Source organism: Scardinius erythrophthalmus (assembly GCF_964197995.2).
Source record: "Scardinius erythrophthalmus genome assembly, chromosome: 6".
Taxonomy (NCBI): domain Eukaryota; kingdom Metazoa; phylum Chordata; class Actinopteri; order Cypriniformes; family Leuciscidae; genus Scardinius; species Scardinius erythrophthalmus.
Window position 1 is genome coordinate 49,021,197 of NC_138226.1, and position 21,034 is coordinate 49,042,230.

The following is a 21,034-nucleotide window of genomic DNA, read 5'->3' on the forward strand; positions in this document are numbered from 1 at the left end:
TGTCAACAGCCTATTGTCTAAATTACCGAGCTAACAGAGCTACTAGTGTTGTCACGGTACCAAAATTTCAGTATTCGGTACCAATACCAGTGAAAATCCATGGTTCTCGGTACCAATTTCGGTACCAAAGCTTAATTTAGATTAAATTTACATATATTAATTTTTATATCACGGTTACAAAGATAGAAACTGTAGTATTATTTTATTATCTACATTAGATAAAATGACCTAACAATAAACAATAGTTATATACTGTCGCAATTATTCTCCTTGGGGTTAATTTAAAAAAAACATTTTTAAAATCAAAAGTTAACATTATTTCTGTTAACATTATTTAATGCACAATGACTGAAGTGAACAAACATGACCAGTGTGTTTGTATTAAATAACATTCACAAACATTAATTGATGTAGTAAAAATATATTGTTCACTCAATGTGTTGTTGTAGATAACGCATTAAGTAATGTTAATGAATGGTATCTTATTGTAGTGTTACCAAACTATACAGGAGATAAAACGTGTTTTATTTGACTTGACTGTACTTTTATTTAATCCAAAACTGCATTCTTATTTAATTTTAAAAGGGCTTTTTAAACCTGCTAAGAGTTATCCAGCCAAGAATAAGCCTAGAACTGCTTTTCTGACGGACTGATATTAAAGGTGCTATAAGCGATCTCGGTTGGCGTAACCCTTTTGTTGATGTTTGAATTATTATCAAACAAAACGGAGGCTAGCTAGACCCTCCCTCCTCCTCATCCGCGCACTAACCCCCGAACCCCACCCCCACATCATTCTTGTCGGTTATTGGCTGGAACAGTTTGTTATGTTTCGTGGTGCGGGTCGCTCTGTTTGTTGCTCAGTTTGTTTTTGCTGCAGTTTGTGGAGCGTGGGCTGTCTGCAGAGACCGTGTTTTTTTACAGTGTGTTCAGGGGACAGGCAGCGAGCGGGTAGTGAGGAGATGTTTGCGGTATGTGAAAAAAAAATGTTTTAGCCTAAAAAACGCGTGAGATCGCTTATAGCACCTTTAATGATTTCTCATCTCCATAAATATATCTAAAGCTAATGCAAGGACTAGAAATCAATTAATTCTTTGCTGATACTTCCTCGTCATCATGGAGCGCAGTTCGCACCGCTTTCTCCTTTCCACAAGCTCTCTCGTGGCGTCTGTCGTTGCTATGCAACCGTCGACATAGACGCGCCTGGAAAAACACGCGCCTACATTTGAAATCTGCATGCGCAGAAATCGCGCTATGTGAACGGCCCCTTATGACAACATGACATTAGCATAATCCAAAATATTTCTTTTCTTATCAACAAGTGGATTTACAGCCACCACATCAGCAGCACCGCCGGTCGCCATGTCTCATGAGGAAACGCAGCTTTTTGATATAAAGTTTTTCTTGTTCCCGAAAACAAATATTTTTAAAGTATTTGTTCGAAATAAGTATTCGGAAAAAACACATTATTTGTGCCATTCCGAATACCGTATTCGGGTTCGGCTCCACCCCTAGTAACCGGAAACGTTCCCTTTCGGAACTCAACGCTGTCATGGCATTGACACTATGGGAATGTCATTACCAACGCTGCCACACTGAGGAAGATTGTCTCCTCAACAAGGCTGTGTAATACTGGCACAGACAACTGTTGAATGCAGACATGACTTGGTAAACCCTGAAGGACCTGTGACCCTGGGGTTGAGCCCATGTCCAGACTGTAAATCCTGCGTAATGTGTGCGGAGAGGGCCAGCCGGCTGCAGCACAAACCTTATGTAAGGGCTCAACCCTAGATAGAGCTACAGAAGATGCTACACTCCTTGTGGATTTCCAGAGGCAAAGCCATTATGAGAGCCTCATAGGACAGAGTGATAGCATATATAATCCAATGGGAAAGGCACTGCTTGGTGACTGTGTTACTAAAGCAGACCAGAAAACAAGACAGGGGTAGCTGCAGGTTGGAGCAATGGGCGTGCAGAAAGGTGTGTTTTGGAGGTGTGAATTGCTACAACAGAAACTAACCCTGCCGCACACCTTGGTCGACAGCTTTCGCAACCAATAATAAAGACCCTTCTACGCGCACCTACCATTCGGCATGCCCCAACCTTTCGTCATGCTCATTACTCCAACCTGCAGATATCCACACTTGCAAAAAACTGGGAGAATGTACGCCACTGGCCCGACATAAATCCTAAGAGCCTGGATTGGTTATAGTAGATGCAGCCTCTCTGTTGCTATGGCGATTCATGCGGCGAAGGGAAGTACGACCGGGTGGCTGGTTACAGGAGGTGTGCAAAATAGCTCTGATCATACCTGGGGCAAAGTCTATTGACAGGGCCTGCAGATCTCCTATTCTTTTGAGCAATGTCAATGCAAATAGTAGAGCCACCTTAAAAGTGAAAAGCCTACACTTGATATACAAATCACAGACGATCAATGGGAGGAAGCATGGAAGAATGTAGGGACCTTAAGCATATGTAACAGAGTAAAAGCAATGCAGTTGAAAATTTTGCACAGAGCTCACATTTCTCCTTTGCGGAGGCACAAGTTTAAAGAAGACTGCTCGCCAGTGTGCCCGAAATGTAAAACAGAGGAAGGAGATCTTATTCACTGTTTCTGGTCTTGTAAGGAGATTCAGAAGTTTTGGGTTATGGTTGAACAAGAACTTAAAGAGCAACTTGCAGGTTAGAAGACCCAACAAGTCAATGTATAGAAAAATAATGTAGGAACTAGATTTTCTTTAAAAAAAAATTATAAATACGCTACAGTGGCTTCTGGAGTCGTTTTTGTGGGAAATTTTACTTCCGCATCTGAAAATGGGCGTGACGGGCGAGAGTCGTGACGTAGCGCGAGGGAGAGCGGTCCATTCAAACAACAGGGAAATATGGATTGCAATGACATTTCGGACGCTGAGGAAATTGTTGACGGACCACAGCCATACAATTATGAGCCTGCTAGGCTGCCAAGAGAGCAGGGACAGGCCAGGATTAATGTTAGACAGAACATATTGGAACTTACAATAACAGAAACTAAGCTTTGATCAGGCGTTTGTCATGCTCATTAATATCCGCCCAGACTAACGTTACGTGATATAACTTAGCGGTTTCTCATCGAGAGACAGAGAGATATTTATTCCTGATACATTTTTTTGTTCCATAGGTGCTTGTGTGGGAAATGCGAGGCAATGTTTACAGCTGAGGAAAGTCAGTGTTGCAGGGAGGTGGATGCATACTGGGCCTTAGTGGAAAATGCCAAACTTCCATGGTTGCAGTTAGTGTTACTACAGTAAAGCCATGGTGAATGTTGCTGATCTGTGGACACTGGATAGTTCGTTCATTCATTGCACAATGTTTATTCCTGGTTTCCACGTCAGCGCTGTTCGATCCGTTAATAACGGAGAAATGTGAATATTTCTCACTAGATCTCGCAGCGATGTTATTACTTCAGTGGCGAATTCAAATGCTTTATTTACTGGATCTCGCAGTTACTGTGTTGCTTGATCAGGCTCGCGCTGCACTGGTCCAAACTGATAAAATGTGCGCCACAAACGACCGAGTGTGCGGTGACAGACGCGGCAGTGAAGTCTGCTCTCTTCACCTGAACAAAACGCACCCAAGAACGAAAAGCCTTGTTTTTCCTAGAAGGAAAATGATGGACACGATGTCCTGACAGGCTGGATTTTGTGCAACCAGCACAAACACAATAATTTTCCATTATGGCTTCTCTAAAACTCGATCTAAAACTTTCTCTGTCGCTCACTACTGCTCTAACTACTACACCCACAATGAGAGCGCTGGCTGAACGCGAGCTCATATTTACCTCGGCATACGTCATATGACGCGTTGCTATAGGGGGAAAGGCGTATTCCAGAGCCTAGCACATTTTCATCAAAATCTCTACAACCAATTAGATTTCATTAGTAATTTCTACATATGTGTTTTTAAAAAACCTCTTCAGACAAAATCAAGTATTAATTCAGTTATAAATTTAACCTGCAAGTTGCTCTTTAATGCTATCTTATCTATCAATATTGGCTACGGTCCAAAACACATGTTGCTTGGAATATACGACGACATGGTTTTAGACAAAAATAAAAAGACACTTTGCAAGTTCTTAACATTCTGTGCAAGAAAATGTATTCTTTTGAACTGGTTAGTTGATAAAGCCCCTTCTAGGTCACTATGGCACAGGGTTATATTGGAATATGTTTCATTAGATTATCTAACCTGTGCGTCTTATAATAAAGATGTCCTCTTTTATAGAAGGTGGGACCCATTTCTGATATATATGGGCTTAGATATATCCTCTATTCTTATTAGATGGTTTGTTTAATGAGGTTTAAATGTGTGGCACATATTTATTTATTTTATTTTATTTATTTATTTTTCTCATTCTTTTGTTTGATGTAAATTTTTTGTAATGTTTAAAAATGTATAAATATATTTCACAAAAAAAAAAAGAAAAAAAAAGTGAGAAGCCTCTCTGAGGCTCTAAGGGCTCAAATGGAGCCTCTAATAAATAAATAAAAAACTCTCCAGAACCACAGAAAGATCCTACAAAGGAACTCTGCAATTTTAGGTCATACAATTTTCTTGTGGTGGGAGCTCTGGAAGTCAAAAGTGTCTCAACATCCTCAGTTGAGAGATCAGAATCTATGAGCTGTTACCTTTCAGGGACAAGTCCCAAAGTTTCCAAATCTTCAGCTAGAAAGTAAATTGCCCTCTGGAAGAGCAGTTTGGTTTCTGCCAAAAGCAGGAACTGCTGTGCCTGCCTGAATAGGAGGTGCAAGCACAGCTCGCTCTGGTGATTGATGTAAGAGACTCTATTGTAAGTTGCTTTGGATAAAAGCGTCTTTTAAATGTGTACATGCAAATAAAGCATTTTATATGATATAATTATACTGACCTGAAGGTCGAAAGTTTAATTCTGTATTTCCTATGACCATTTTCTTTGCCATGCCATGTGCTTGCTATGGCTTCAGTGCTTGCTTGACCCCATATTGCTGCTTGACCCCATATTGCTGCTTGCATCTTTATTTTAAAATGGATTTTTTCAGTATTAACTCTTTCCCTGCCATTGACGGAAATTTCCATAATTTGTGACAAAACGCTTCCCCGCCATTGACGGAAATTTCCGGCATTTCGTGTTTTCACTGTTTTACAGTAGGGGGCACTATTAGCATCTTCTGAAAGAGTACCAAATCTCCTGATCAAAACACAGGTGAAAAAGAAGCAGAAACATTCATTCATCAACATTAAACATCACATTAAGGCGAGACACAGCAGGCAAAAACATCTTTCTTTTTTTACTGGTCAATTTTGAGATTTTGGGATATTTGTCTTCAATAACATGTCTTCTTTCAGACTGAAAAGAAGTGAAAAAAAGTCCGAAATACACATTTAGGTCTTTATTTTATTACACTTTGTCTGTTTGCGTCTGTAGATTTCTCATAAATTCAACAAAAGTTGGCGTTCTTAATCCTCACGCTTCTCCGCGATCTCTGTCTGCTCCCTGTCATCACACACACCGCTGGAAAGCTCTCTCTCTCCTGTACAATCCTGTCGGATCCAAATATGGTCATTTCCTTTTTATCAGCAACCAATCGTGAAAGTAAAAGGACTGAATGCGCAATCTCATTGGCTGATGATAAATCTTTAAAGCCCGTTTTCTCAGAATGACTTTTCTCTCATTCTCCAAGTCCGAAATCTCCACTTCAGCAGCACCGATATACACCAAACTCTCCAGTCTTGTGCCTAGTTATAAGACATTAACAGAGGGACTTGTAAATATATTATTCCTAGTCTGATTTATATAACATTTTATTCCCAAAAACATGGCAAAAATATTTTTTTAAGGCTATTGACAGTATTTTCTGATTTACAGGATAACAAAAGTATATATCCATAAATCCCTCTGTAATTTTTTTCCCATCTAATATGTGAACACAATGAAAAAATAATTTTTAACCTGGTTTTATTAGGCTAACGATATACAAATTAGCGCATATTTAATTAGATAATGCCTAATTTGCATATTTAAACATTAAATTACAGAAAACTTGTAATACATTTTTTTTCTCATCTTAATGTAGGTTATCAACTGGGAAAGTTTCATGGTGATATCTGCTAGTTAAAACTTTTACCCTATTCACCTGTAGTGTCTCGCCTTAATCAAACTGCCTAATGTTGCAGAATGAAAAGTCGACCCAGGACAAGCTATAGGACTGTGCAAGCTTTGAGGGTGTTGACTCAATCTGCTCTATCCATCTATGTTTTGATCATCGTTCTGAATTAGATCTAGATGTAGTCTTTGACAAAAACGTGATTTTTTTTTCAGCTTTTTGCTCAAATGGTTGCTTTTTTTTTTTACTTAAAAAGGAAATGCATAAAGCTAGAATAAAACCTTTTTGTTTTTAAAGCAGAGGGTGTGCTCTTTATTTTAAAATTTTGTATGTTTGAGATATTCACACAACAAAATATTCTGGGGGGTCATGAAAATTTTGTGAAACTGATCAAAAATGCTGGCAGTGGCTAGCAACTTTTTTCAGAAATGCTGGCGGGTAAAGAGTTAAACAGTATTCATTACCATCAGATATAATTTTGTTAATATATGATAAATATTCTTTTATTTATTTACTGCAGCCCTGGCATCACAGCCCATTGAAGTAGCAGCTCTAGGAAGACCTCTGTTTCCTGGTATGCTGTATGACTGCCGCAAGGATACCTTCATTCCAGGTGCTTTGCAAACCTAACATATATAAATAAATAAAAATTTATTTTCCCCTCTTCGTCAAATATTGCATCACTAACTACCAATCCTTGTTTAACAACACTATAAAACCTGCATGCTTCTTCAACAGTATATCAATTCCTTGTACATTTATCTATAAATTACAGCAACGTCTGTTTGTCTGTCTGTCAGTCAGTCAGTGTGTGTGTGTGTGTGTGTGTGTGTGTGTGTGTGTGTGTGTGTGTGTGTGTGTGTGTGTGTGTGTGTTATTCACATATCTCTCGAACCGTTTGTCCGATGGATTTCAAACTTGACAGGTGTCTTCCTACGGGCACGAGAAAGTGCAGTGCCAAGTTTGACATTGTTTGGATTAGAAATGCAAAAGATATGGTCAAATATATCGGTAATAGAAGCACTTAGAAAGTTGTGGTTTAAAAATAAACATTCTGACATAAACACTCTGTCAGCTACACTGTTTACTTCTAAATATTATATTTTATTCACGGCCATCATTTGTAGTAACTTATTCACAAACTGTTTGCTCAAGTGTAGCATTTTTTTGGAGTTCACTGTGTAGCCTGCTCCCTGAATTGACACGCTTATTCATTTGTGGATGTTGACTGAATCTGTAAGTCACCTACGCTGTTTACTTCTGTATATTATATCTATCTATAAATTACGGGAACGTCTTTTTGTCTGTGTGTGTGTGTTATTCGCATATCTCTCGGACCGTTAGTCCGATGGATTTCAAACTTGACAGGTGTCTTGCTACGGGCACGAGTAAGTGCAGTGCCAAGTTTGACGTTGTTTGGATTATGCAAAAGATATCGTTAATATACACTCACCTAAAGGATTATTAGGAACACCTGTTCAATTTCTCATTAATGCAATTCAATGCATTTAGGGGTGTGGTCCTGGTCAAGACAATCTCCTGAATTCCAAACTGAATGTCAGAATGGGAAAGAAAGGTGATTTAAGCAATTTTGAGCGTGGCATGGTTGTTGTTGGTGCCAGACGGGCCGGTCTGAGTATTTCACAATCTGCTCCGTTACTGGGATTTTCACGCACAACCATTTCTAGGGTTTACAAAGAATGGTGTGAAAAGGGAAACACATCCAGTATGCGGCAGTCCTGTGGGCGAAAATGCCTTGTTGATGCTAGAGGTCAGAGGAGAATGGGCCGACTGATTCAAGCTGATAGAAGAGCAACTTTGACTGAAATAACCACTCGTTACAACCGAGGTATGCAGCAAAGCATTTGTGAAGCCACAACACGCACAACCTTGAGGCGGATGGGCTACAACAGCAGAAGACCCCACCGGGTACCACTCATCTCCACTACAAATAGGAAAAAGAGGCTACAATTTGCACAAGCTCACCAAAATTGGACAGTTGAAGACTGGAAAAATGTTGCCTGGTCTGATGAGTCTCGATTTCTGGCGTCAGAATTTTGCGTAAACAGAATGAGAACATGGATCCATCATGCCTTGTTACCACTGTGCAGGCTGGTGGTGGTGGTGTAATGGTGTGGGGGATGTTTTCTTGGCACACTTTAGGCCCCTTAGTGCCAATTGGGCATCGTTTAAATGCCACGGCCTACCTGAGCATTGTTTCTGACCATGTCCATCCCTTTATGACCACCATGTACCCATCCTCTGATGGCTACTTCCAGCAGGATAATGCACCATGTCACAAAGCTCGAATCATTTCAAATTGGTTTCTTGAACATGACAATGAGTTCACTGTACTAAAATGGCCCCCACAGTCACCAGATCTCAACCCAATAGAGCATCTTTGGGATGTGGTGGAACGGGAGCTTCGTGCCCTGGATGTGCATCCCACAAATCTCCATCAACTGCAAGATGCTATCCTATCAATATGGGCCAACATTTCTAAAGAATGCTTTCAGCACCTTGTTGAATCAATGCCACGTAGAATTAAGGCAGTTCTGAAGGCGAAAGGGGGTCAAACACAGTATTAGTATGGTGTTCCTAATAATCCTTTAGGTGAGTGTATATTGGTAAAAGACGCACACACTGACACTGAGTGAGGCCACTCCCCCTCTCACACTGACACTGAGTGAGCACAGCTGGCCACTCCCCCTCTCACACTGACACAATAGGTGTGTTGGACATCGGTTGTGGCTGGATGTAAGCGATCGGCGAGAGTAGCCGCGTGCAGGCGGGGAGGAGCTGCAAACGGAGACTTGGAAGTCGGACACTTTCTGGTTCCTGTAGTAGTGACCGCTCATGTGGTGTTTGCATACTTTACCACAGCTGAAGTGAAATAAATGCAATATTTGCCAAATAATACACAGATGTTTCAGACATTTTAATTCAATACTTTATGTACTGCTTCATACAGTGTCTGTTTGAACAAGAATAAAGTTCAACATAAGTTACTGTCAATGAAGTGGAGTCTACGTTTTTTAATCAGTTTTAATTTGATAAACATGACACAATATAACATGACAACTACATGAAAAGAGTGTTTACTGTTATAAAAAACTGATTTGTGAGCTTTAGAGGAACTAAAGGTGTTCGAATAAACACGAAACACACGTGATTGTTGTCATGCGGTGAATCCGGCCAATCGTGGAACAGCTGTGTCGTCATCAGCCCTTGTCCCAGCAAACACATTTACGTTGTGGCAACGTCTCTGGCACGTTGCATTTCTGCTATGGCAACGTCGCTGTATACGTGCTCGCAACATTGTAACAATGTAGAATTGTAAGACGTGACAGGGCTGTAGCAACGTTGTTGCGCGACATTCAGCAACTGAGAGACGACGTTCTGACAATATTTTTATATGGTGTATTTTGTTAGATAATTATATACTTTTTATCGTTTATTGTTTATCTAACTTATATTATTTAATGGGGCTATCAACACCTGCAAGTGTAGCCTACACTTGAAGAGTAAAAATGACAGATGGGTTTCGTTAATTCAACTTTATTAAAATTGCATATAGTCAAATTGCACTCCCAAAAGTCATACATTTGTGAAAAAAGAAAGAAATAAACGAATACACATTTATTTTAAGTATAATAAATAAAACATGAAAAGCAAAGGCAGATCAGAACATTTAATGAACAAAACCGGGTCTGTATGGCAGACAGTAGCCGAGCAGGTGTCACCGGGGAAACATATCCACAAATCCAGAGGAGCAAAGAAACGAATGAGACTAAATAGTGGAAAAACTAAACAGTGCGAGCGATGCTTCATTAATCACATTAGAAATTTAAGCTGTAGGTTGTGTTTGATAGCTGAGGTAGGCTAAACGCAATACTCACGTATCGTTGCTCGATGATGAATGAGAACACAATGAGCCCAACAACAGGTGGTTGGAATTTAAAAGGCTGATTTTCCCGCTTCAGGGCAGTGACGAGTACATTATGTAGTCCAGTGGTTGTCAAGACACCCTAGGCACAACCTTAAGCAATGGCCCTGAACGATGGTTTAATGTCAACATTGTGACAACGCTGTAACAACTTCACCACACAACGTAGTTATAGCAACCTTTTGGCCATGTTGTTAAAACGTTGTTAGAAGGTTGGCTACGTTGTGCCAACGTTCTGTGTTTGCTGGGGTGCAGCCCAGTGCAGCCGCTCTTGAGAAGCTGCGCTGGCTGAGTTCTCCGGCTACTCTCCAATCGCTCTTGCGGTACTTTGATGGCATACGTCACAGTCACGTGGCGTTGGCGCTGTATCAAGTCGGACAAAATTTCTAACCGGCATGCACTGCTTCAAGTCAGCCGCCGATCGGTCTGCGCAGAGCTGCATGAAGTCGAACAAGCCTTGAGTGACCACAGGTGGCCACTCCCCCTCTCAAACACACACTGAGTGAGCACAGTGCAGGACCAGAGACAGAGAGGGTCGAAGAAAGCAGCGGAGCTTAAGTAGCGTTTTCTCGGATTTCACTGTGTAGCCTGCTCCCTGAATCGTGTAGTTCAACTATCCACATTTATTGTATGTCATTATGTCAGTATCAGTATTTGCTTTCTACCATGCACAAATAAAAATGTCACTGAACTTTTGCTTTGCAATTGTAACAATGAGCACTCAAACACACCAAACCAACAATTACTAAAAACACACAAAAACTGATTTTGCATGGGCATTTTGCACTAGTAACTTTAAAAGTAATTTCTCATTTCAGGTGTCACTCTGTGGGATAAGACATCATTGAGTGAACATTTGGACAGCCGTCCACAGTCCAGGACAGATTTGAAGTTCAGTAGCTCTGACTCTCTCTCTAGTAAGTCCAGTCTCCTGGATGTGAGTGCTTCCCTGAAGGCCAGTTTCTTGGCAGGGCTGGTGGAGGTGGGAGGATCTGCCAAGTTCCTGCGTGACACCAAATCCTCAAACCAACAGTCCAGAGTTACAATGTATTACAGTGAAACCTCTAGATTCGAACAGCTCACTATGACTCAGTTGGGACTGTTCACCTACCCTCAGGTCTTTGACCAGAAAACTGCCACTCATGTGGTCACAGATGTACTATACGGAGCCCAGGCCGTCATGGTGTTTGATCGGACATTTTCAGAAGAGGAAGAAAAGCAGGAGATTGAGGGAGAACTGAATATCATGGTCAAGAAGATTCCTCAATTTTCCATTAAGGAACAAGGAGCTGTAGATATGACAGATTCTCAAAAGAAAGTGGCTGAGAATATCTCCTGCACATTTTATGGTGACGTCCACCTTAGACAGAACCCCACCACTTACATGGAGGCCCTCGATGTGTACAAGAAGCTCCCCACTATACTGAAGGAGAATCCACAGAATGCAGTTCCAATAAAAGTCTGGCTCTATCCTCTTTCTCTACTGGATACAAAAGCAGCTCAGTTGGAGAGAGAAATCCCCACACATCTGGTTTCCAACACTGAAGATATAATAGAGGGCCTGGGAGAAGTACAGAGGACATGCAACGACCTCTCCAGAAAAACATTGGTAAATGTTTTCAAAGACATCAACGAGAGGCTCCGTTTATTTCAGGGCTCTCTTAGCACTTACGAAACGGTGCTCCTGAAAGAAGTGGCCAAGGTCTTGCCTGCTATACGAGGAGGAGAGATGGAGCAACATTCATTGGAAGACATCCTGAAGATCCACTACAGCTCCCCATTTAATGCTGACATGCTTAACCAGTGGTTAGATCATGCAAAGGCTGAAGTTAACCTCTTAAGTTCTCACACCAAGATGCTGGAGGGAATCAAAACTGAAGACTCAAACAGTCTCAACACCATCCTCTTTAATCCTGATATTGATGCTGTGGTGTGCTTGACCTTCACATCTCTGAAGTATGAAGACCTGTATCTTTCAGCCATGAAGAAGTTTCTGGAATCTGATGAGTTTAAAGAGCTTGATGTGGGAATGAAACACAATTCTAGCATGTTAGAATCTGTCAGAAAGGGGTTCAATGATCCTGATGTCATCTCAAAGATAAGAGAGAACTTATCTCTTTTCAGAAGTTTTTCAGAGGCTAATAAAGATAAAAAGAGATATCGATTCATTATTTCTGCCATCTCTGATCCCTCCAGTCCTGGCTCCTCTATCTATCTGTATGAAAAAGGGAAGCTGAAGGACACACAGTTCCAGCCCGTGTCGAAGCCTCCTCCACCAGAAGTGATGAAGGTCCTGGAGCGCGGTGTGACCCTGAAACTGCAGAAGTCCCCAACTGGAGAAACTGTGCAGTTCAGAGTGGTGTACCAGCAGGTGAAAGCAGATTCTGGCGCTGAGGAACAGTGGATTATCATAAACACAGCTGAGGAAGTCTTTACTCTGACTGGATTGGAGTCTGGAAAGCAGTACTCGATCCGCTACAGGATAGTGGGTAAAGTGGGAGTGAGTGAAGCCAGTGACACTATCGGCCCCATACAGTCTTCGGGTAAGTGTTATATGCACTTTTTTTGCATTAATCTTTATCTTTTAAAAATATAGATATTTCGCTTCATCTACAGTCAATGTTTGCATTGACAACCATATTTCCTAACATGTGTGGCTATAATTAAATGTGTAACATGTTGTAAAGTGTTTCCCACTTGACTGTATGAACGTATTATTTCCTTTGTTCATGTTAAATAGTCCTTAAAGACGCAGAGTATATTAAGACAAGTCAAGTCAAGTCAAGTTTATTTATATAGCGCTTTTCACAATACAGATTGTATCAAAGCAGCTTCACAGTATTAAATTAAAATAATACAACAATGTGTGTTTCTAGTGGAACATCCACATTTGGTAATGCTGATCAATAGTATTGTTGATTGATAAATTAAATTAAATATCCCCAAATATCCCCAAACTATGCAAGCCAAAGGCAACAGTGGCAAGGAACCGAAAAACTCCATCAGGTGACCTAATGGAGAATAAAAAAACCTTGGGAGAACCCAGGCTCAGTCGGGGGCCAGTTCTCCTCTGGCGTTTATGAACTAGAGGTCGGATTTAACTGTAAGATTAAAAGTATTATATGAATGCCTGGCTGAAGAGATGCGTCTTTAATCTAGTTTTAAACTGGGAGATATTATGTATTTGATGTCTAATGTAGGCTACTATACTTAATCATATGACATTCACAATAAACAATACAAAGCCTTGAACAAGTGACACGTACATTTCTATAGGACATTTAAAACCCTCTGGCGCTCCTCATTTGGGAGTCACACTTATTCTCTTCGTGGTCAAAAGTGACCGGACACCTGAAATTGTTTTATTTTGTCAAATTTGTAAAATGAGGAGGATTTCATGGTAATTATTCATGTTTATGCAATAATAATGGTCCATTTTGCCATTGAAAATAATTTAAAAACAAATTCAAATTGTTTAAAATATTTTTTCAATTAATGCAGTATTTCAGATTAATATAGAGACTAGGCCTTTTAAATCAATTTTTGAAGGCAGATTAGCGCCATCTGTTGTCATTTTATGGTGTTACCACAAGATGCCTGTATAGCTCTCTATGGAGAGGCTTGTGAATTCTTTAGTAGTTTTTGGACAAAATTACTTACTTTTAAAGGGGCATTTCACCCATTTGAACATTGTTTTTTATTTAAAGTGGGTCATATAAGTAGTCGAAATGTAAAATAAATTTTGAATTTGGTGCCTTCGTGACCGAGGAAAGACAGAAAGTAACTTCAGGACGCATTTGTATGAAAGACAACAACTCCCACAATGCACCACATTGCTCAGCTCCGCAAGCCACTCCCACTAATCCAGAAAGCGCATATCTGCCTATAAGAGAAATCACTCTTCCGTCTACAAGGCTAGCTACCACCAGAGCTTGAAATTCATTTCACATTCACACAAAATGTCTAGTTAGTTGGCGAACTCATTAGTGCATTACTCATCGTTTGTATTTCTTTCGAAAAGGTGAATTATTGCATGGTACCTGGATGTTCAGTCAGAACATATGCGGTGCGAAACTAGGATAGTTCTCAACACAAACGTCCGTGTCCTCGTCTGATTCAGAGATTTCGTCCAGGAGAAATTGTCATCGTTGAAATTCTTTGCCGCAGACGGACTCTATCTCTGTGTTCGTAGCGGTTCGTAGTTGCATAGTGAGATCACCGGCGCCACCAGTCCGCCCTAACCCGAGCCAGTCCGGGCTCCTCGTCCGCGGCAGGCAGGTCTTCTGCCTCGGCTGCTCTTCGCTATAATGCGGCTTGTAAAGGTAGCCACAAACACCTGATTCAAGCATCAGACTTTCGAAATCCTCTTCTTCTATATCATATTGAGCACTCTCCTCCGCTATTTTCATTACTTTACATCTGTCTCCACAGCGCCTGTTAGCTTAGCTTCAAACAAGATGGAGGATATTGCTTTCAGTTTCAGAGAGTAAAGTCCCACCCACTGATCTGTAATAGGTCTGTAGCGTGAGCGGGTTCCGCCCCCTGGGAAAGATGATGAACTAGTGCTTGTAGTCTCAACAGAAATCCCCCCCTCTTACACTTCCTCCTACAATGACGCAAAATGACGATTTTTGCGTCATTGTAGGAGGAAGTGTAAGAGGTAAATAACGGATTTCTCCCGTCTCAGGGGAAAATGAGAGAGTGTTGCACGACCATTCAATAGTATGACTGGGTTTCTAACAATGCAAAGCTTAATGCAAATGGGTGGAGTGTCCCTTTAAGATGAGGATTTGAATTTTTTTTTTTTTTTTTTTTAAATTTCTCAAATAATACTTTTTTTTTATGTTGATTTGAAGTGTACACGTTTTTGCATTATTATAACTACAGCCAAACCTGAATACAGAGACATTTTGTTACACATAACATTAAAATTCAATAAAAATGTAACAAAAATAAACAGGAATGCTTTATCACAGCTTAATCCATCTGGATCTGATCTCATTCCAACCTCTTATTTCAGTCTTCTGGCTCATTTTTTCTGTATGGTAGTAGCCCAACCTGTTCATTTGTGTGTATAATTGTGTGTGTGTGTGTGTGTGTGCGTGGGTGGATCTGTTTTGCACTATTGATGTTTTAGAATGTAATTCCTTCCTTGCTGTCCACTTTTTTACTGCATTGTGGTTGAATTATAGATTTCATTTTACATATTTGTTCTATTACAGTCACACCAGTCTGTACAGTCTGTGTGTGTGTGTGTGTGTGGGGGGGGGGGGGGGTGTGTCTGTTTTGCACTATTGATGTTTTAGAGTTTCACCCCTTCATTGCTGAGCACTCTTTTTCTGCATCGTGGCCAATTTGTTGATTGAACAAATCGTACAAATGTGTTTTTGTCGATTTCACATTCATTTCCTATGGTCAGTCATTTTTGATCGAAGAGCACAAGTGTGACTACATTTTTATGACTACTTAGCCTGCTGGAACCATGCCCTCAGTTTTTTTGTGTGTTCACATTCCAAATGCCATAAAAGTCACCAAGTTTCGTACCATTCCGATGAAGCTGTGATTTAAAGCAACAACATGGAACTTTTCCTCTGCGGTCGCCCTACAGGTTGGAAGCGGAATTGTCCATTACCGCTGTCGTAAAATGATTTACGGTTACTGTCAACGCATTCTCATCCCCAAATCGTCACTTTCAAACATTCTTCAATATCCGACGCACAAAGCACCCTTAGCGTCAATATGAGACGCTTCGGTTATGGGTAGGTTTAGGTCTGTGGTAGGGTTATGCGTCTCATATGGACGCTAAAGGGTGCTTTGTGCGTCAGATATTGAAGAAATTTTGAAAGCGTCAGTATATGACGACTTGGGATGAGAACGGGCTGTTATGAAGCATGCAGGTTTTTTTCATATGGGCAATGATAATATTATTAATCTTCCTCCTTTCATAATTTATACATGTTTAGTAGACTAAACATTTTAACTCAAACATTTGCGATTTGCATGTCGATTGCAATGCTCAAATCTGAACGAGAATGATAGCGATAGCATCCTAACCATCTAAAAACTAGCATGTTAGTGTTTACTAGCTACCAGATTGATCATTCGCTCATCTACTAACGTTAGCTGATTCATGAAGATAAATGGAGGACCAGATAGTTTCCTTAACGTAGCCAGGCAGACAACAGATTAGAAAAACTAAAGATAGTATGCAAGCAATTTACTTACTAGTTCAACAGCATGACGGCCAAGTCAGCATCGGTCTGACGATAAGCTCACGCCAGCGAGCAAACGCTCAACCAATATTGATCCTCGTCCTGCCTTTCAGTTTATCACTCTCCCTTTTCCTCTTCCGACTCTACTCCGACAAAACCTTGGACTTCTTACGTTTCGCTGCTGCTTCAGCCATGACGAAAACAGACGCACAAAAACAGACGCGCTGGTTGGCCTGTGGTGGGCGAATTTGAGGAAGTGGTGGGCGAAGTGACGTATGCCGTAAAGCAGTCGAATTTTGTAGTTCTTTTTGAGCTCTGGTTACTACCCGCACCCCGAAGTTACATAGTGCCAGTAAAAGCGATACAGACCCCGTCAGGCTCTGGCAGACGTCTCATTCAACCTATTGTAAGTCGATGTACCATCACAAGGGTCTTGGAAATATATTATGAAGGTTGAAAAACTACATGTTGTTACTTTAAAAAAAAAAAATCAAAACAGAAAATTTTACTAAAACAGACCAAAGAGCACCAGATGATATAGCTGACATAAACAATAAAATAAATAAATAAACAACAACAATCATAAACAAAACACACACACAAAAACAAATAATCAACTTAAAACAAAAAAATTGTTGACTCTTAAAGGATTAGTTCACTTTCAAAAAAATGTTCTGCTGATAATTTACTCACCCCGATGTCATCCAAAATATCCATGTCTTTCTTTCTTCAGTCGAAAAGAAGTTAAGGTTTTTGAGGAAAACATTCCAGGATTTTTCTTCATATAATGGACTACAACGGTTTGAAGGTTCAAATGTCCGTCTCAATGCAGCTTCAAAGTCTCGACACGATCCCAGACGAGAAATACGGGTCTTATGTAGCGGTCATTTTCCAAAAAAAAAAAAAAAAAATATATATATATATATATATATATATACAATATATAGATGGTCTTGTACCATCTCTGAGATACGCCACATATTACGTCATCACGTTGGAAAGGTAAAAAAAAATTAAAAAAATACAATAATAATAAATTAAAACAAAGATGTCATGGACATGGATATCTTGGATGACATCGGGGTGAGTAAATTATTAGCGAAACATTTTTTTGAAAGTGAACTAATCCTTTAAGCCCAATGTAGAAAGACCTCAGTCATCCCTGAAAACAAAATGATTATGATTAATATAAATAATATATTTAACAAATACAAATCTCATTATCTATATTCTTTAATAATAATCATTATTAATGCAAAGCATGCAGAAGTTCATTGTAAAGGAAATAATCCTACTAAAACCCTTCTGCTCTCTTGCTCCAGTTTCTCTAATCGGAAACTCCCACCACCATTTCTACTAGTGCTTAACCAAACCCTCTGAGCGTATAACACCAAAAACACAACAGAAATTCACAAAAGACATCAATTTTATTCGCTTGCTGTAATCCAAATCTTTAGAATCCATACTGCGACTGACACACATCGTCATATGAACGACTTTTGGTGGCGCTTTTGACATTTTCACAATAAATAAATGATTGTGATTACACTTGTCTGTCGGTTATGTTTTTCTTCATAACGTTACGTAGTCTGAAGTAATGGTTATGTGTTAGGCGTAGCGGCCAAATCCAACGGGTCAAAACATCTTTTTAAAGGAGAACTCGGTAACTCTAGCGAACTCTACTCACTTCTTCGCTGATTTTCCCTTTTGTTGTCGCATGTTTTCCCCACGAGCTCCCCCTACAGCTGTGGGGGGGCGTATATTTCACAACACGGTCGTAAAAAACTCCCTTGCGGCGCCTCCTCCCCCTCTCTACCGCTGCTCATGAGCGTGTGTTATGATCGGAGCAAGCCAACTGTATCGTGTGGAGCTATGTCTACCGAGGTGGGTAATCTGGTAATACATCATACATGCGTGTGTGTTTATGTCGAATTGCTGTAAAGCAATTTGTGTTTCGCGCTCGTTCTCGTTCTAGTTCTCGCTTCTCACGAGACTTCCAATTTCTATCTTGCCGGGACGGTAGTCCCCAAGTTGCAAGGTTGGTTTTCCGCCTGGGAACGCTGGGGGGAGCGGGGAAAGTCACCAATATCACCAGAACAGGTTGTTTAACCATCCAAATGATTTCTAGACAGTTTTATTACGTTAAAAAAGTTACCAAGTTCTCCTTTAATGCTATATTGTTTCTAAAATTGTAATTTTACAAATTCCGCCACATCTCTGTTCATTACGTTTTATTCTGTTTAAATTCTGTATAAAAAGGGTATGTTTAGGTAAAAGGAAAATGATACAGATATCTTTATGCTATGAAAGATTTGTAAATATGTGACGTTCTGTAGCTGTAAAAATGTAATAATGCTACGTTTAAATGTTGCAGATACGTCCACATTATACATTTTAGCATCTATCCACATGTACAAAAAAACTTAAATTTTAGTGTCTCTGAAAAATGACGTATTAATACCTACGTATTAACAATGGGACCAGGCTGTTTAATGATAAAATGAGAAAGATGAGAACAGATTCAATATTTTAGCAGATTAAAGCTTAATATACTGTATGAATTAGTTCACCACATCATGACAGCAATATTACAGACAACACAACTCACCGGATTCTCTGTTGCCAGTTTGTCTTATCGCAAATACTTGAACGAGTTGAACGTGCTTTAAGCCAATAATTAAAACCAGGATATCTGACATTAAATCCCCATACTCTGTGACTTTAAGTAGACACTATTTATGACAACAATGCATTTATGAACATGAAGGAAACTTTTGATATTTACTGTTAAAATCACACATTTAAATACTGCTGATTCTATTGATACCAAAAGCTGAATGAATATCTGATAACAATATATTTTTAAGAATTTAAGAGATATGATTTTGTGATATCAGCATTTAAAACCAAACATCAATGATGCATTTTTATGATTTGAATAATTAGACCTAAAATGTGGCTTTCATGTATTCACAGAAATTCTCATAATAAGCAGTAGAATGATTAAAATGATTGAGCATTAGACATGTATTGATCAATTGATGTCTCTTTGAAAAGAATAAAAAGGAGGTTAAGCTTTAATCCAAGTCTTATAAAGCAATATGATTACTTTGTATATGATTAATATGATTAACCATATTCCCTCTGATCAAATCTGTGATCAGTTCATGTCTACAGAAGCCAAATCAAATAGGGTGACATGTCAATAATATCAAACCCTCAAAAGTGGTTGTGTCAGGATCTGGGCTCTGTGAACAGCAGAGACATCTCTAAATATCTTCTGTGTTGGAGGATTTCTGCATGTGTTAGCAGTGGATGCAGGATCACTTTCTCTCGACATGATAATCACTCTCTTCATCTCTGTTGATTTCCACAGCCACAGATGTTCCCAAGACCAGGTGCGAGTTCCTTCAATGTAAGTCAGAAAACAAGCAGAGACATTTCTAAATATCTTCTGTGTTGGAGGATTTCTGCATGTGTTAGCAATGGATGCAGGATCACTTTCTCTTGATAATCACACTCTTCATGTCTGTTGATTTCCACAGCCACTGTTCCCAAGACCAGGTGCGAGTTCCTTCAATGTAAGTCAGAAAACAAGCAGAGAAACTCACTGAGTGTGTTCATGTTCTTCCGGTAGAAGCTGAAAGAAAACATGACAGAAGAGTTTTAGAGTTGATCATGTGAATGATGATTAAAGTGCACTGAGACACTGCTGATATACTGAACATGAAGAGTTCAGAGACATTAAAAGACCAGATTCATAATTCCTGATTCTGATGGGTTTTATCTCCATCAGATTCCCGTCAGCTCACTCTGGATCCGATCACAGTGCATAAACGCCTCCGTCTGTCTGAGGAGAACAGAGTGATTACTGACACTCTCAGAGAGCTTCAGTCGTATCCTGATCATCCAGACAGATTTGATCGTCATGCTCAGGTGTTGTGTAGAGAGAGTGTGTGTGGACGCTCTTACTGGGAGATTGAGTGGAGTGGTGGTGATGGTGTGTCTGTATCAGTGTCATATAAGAGCATCTGCAGGAAGGGAGACGGTTACGAGTGTTTGTTAGGATATAATGATCAGTCCTGGAGTTTGTACTGCTTTCCCTCCAGATACTCATTCCTACACAATGGCAAAGCGACTCCTCTCCCTGTAGTGTCCAGTCGTAGAGTAGGAGTGTATGTGGATCACAATGCAGGAACTCTGTCCTTCTACAGCGTCAGCGGAGACACTATGAGCCTCATCTACACAGAGAAGACCACATTCACTCAGCCGCTCTATCCGGGGTTTTGGGTTAGTTCTGGATCATCACTGAAACTGTTGATGAGTGAGAATAGACTGTAGAGAGATTCTACCCATAATGCTTTGAGCTTCATGATAAATCAGTAACAGTGAGATGTTACAGAGTCTCTTATTTTCTCTTCATTACATTAATAACACAGCTGAACTTCTGTCACTGAAATATCATGTCAGAATAAATGTGTGTAATAAATCCTCATATAGACATCAGTGTGTGTGACGGTGTGTATCTGTGCTTTTCTCAAGCTCTGTTTGTGTTGATGAAGATTCACATCAATCATTTATAAATCATGTAGAAGTGGGATTTGTTAAACGTATTTTAATCCAGGTGTATTTTATGGGTTCAAGCACTGAAGCCGCTGCGACATTATTATATTTTTATCAGTTTTTATTACATGGCTTGGTTGAATTCTAATGTAGAATGTGGTGTGTTATTTCTTGATAACAGACCGCTGCTAAGTATA

At 39.9% G+C, this 21,034-nt stretch overlaps 1 protein-coding gene across 5 annotated transcripts in view; it reads left to right on the forward strand.

Annotated features, from left to right (window-relative positions):
* Window positions 1–20,779, forward strand: part of LOC308692012 (stonustoxin subunit beta-like) — a 33,528-nt gene extending 12,749 nt beyond the window's left edge. For 2 of the 5 annotated variants that reach the window (XM_081367687.1, XM_081367686.1), the window contains exons 4-8: window positions 6,637–6,729; window positions 10,881–12,605; window positions 19,651–19,689; window positions 19,820–19,855; window positions 20,071–20,779. In XM_081367687.1, coding sequence (XP_081223813.1) covers window positions 6,637–6,729; window positions 10,881–12,605; window positions 19,651–19,689; window positions 19,820–19,855; window positions 20,071–20,615 — 2,438 coding nt within the window. In that variant the 3' untranslated portion in view covers window positions 20,616–20,779. The remainder of the gene's footprint in view (window positions 1–6,636; window positions 6,730–10,880; window positions 12,606–19,650; window positions 19,690–19,819; window positions 19,856–20,070) is intronic. The other 3 variants (XM_081367688.1, XM_081367689.1, XM_081367690.1) reach the window with 2 other exon arrangements.
* Window positions 20,780–21,034: the final 255 nt, after the last annotated feature.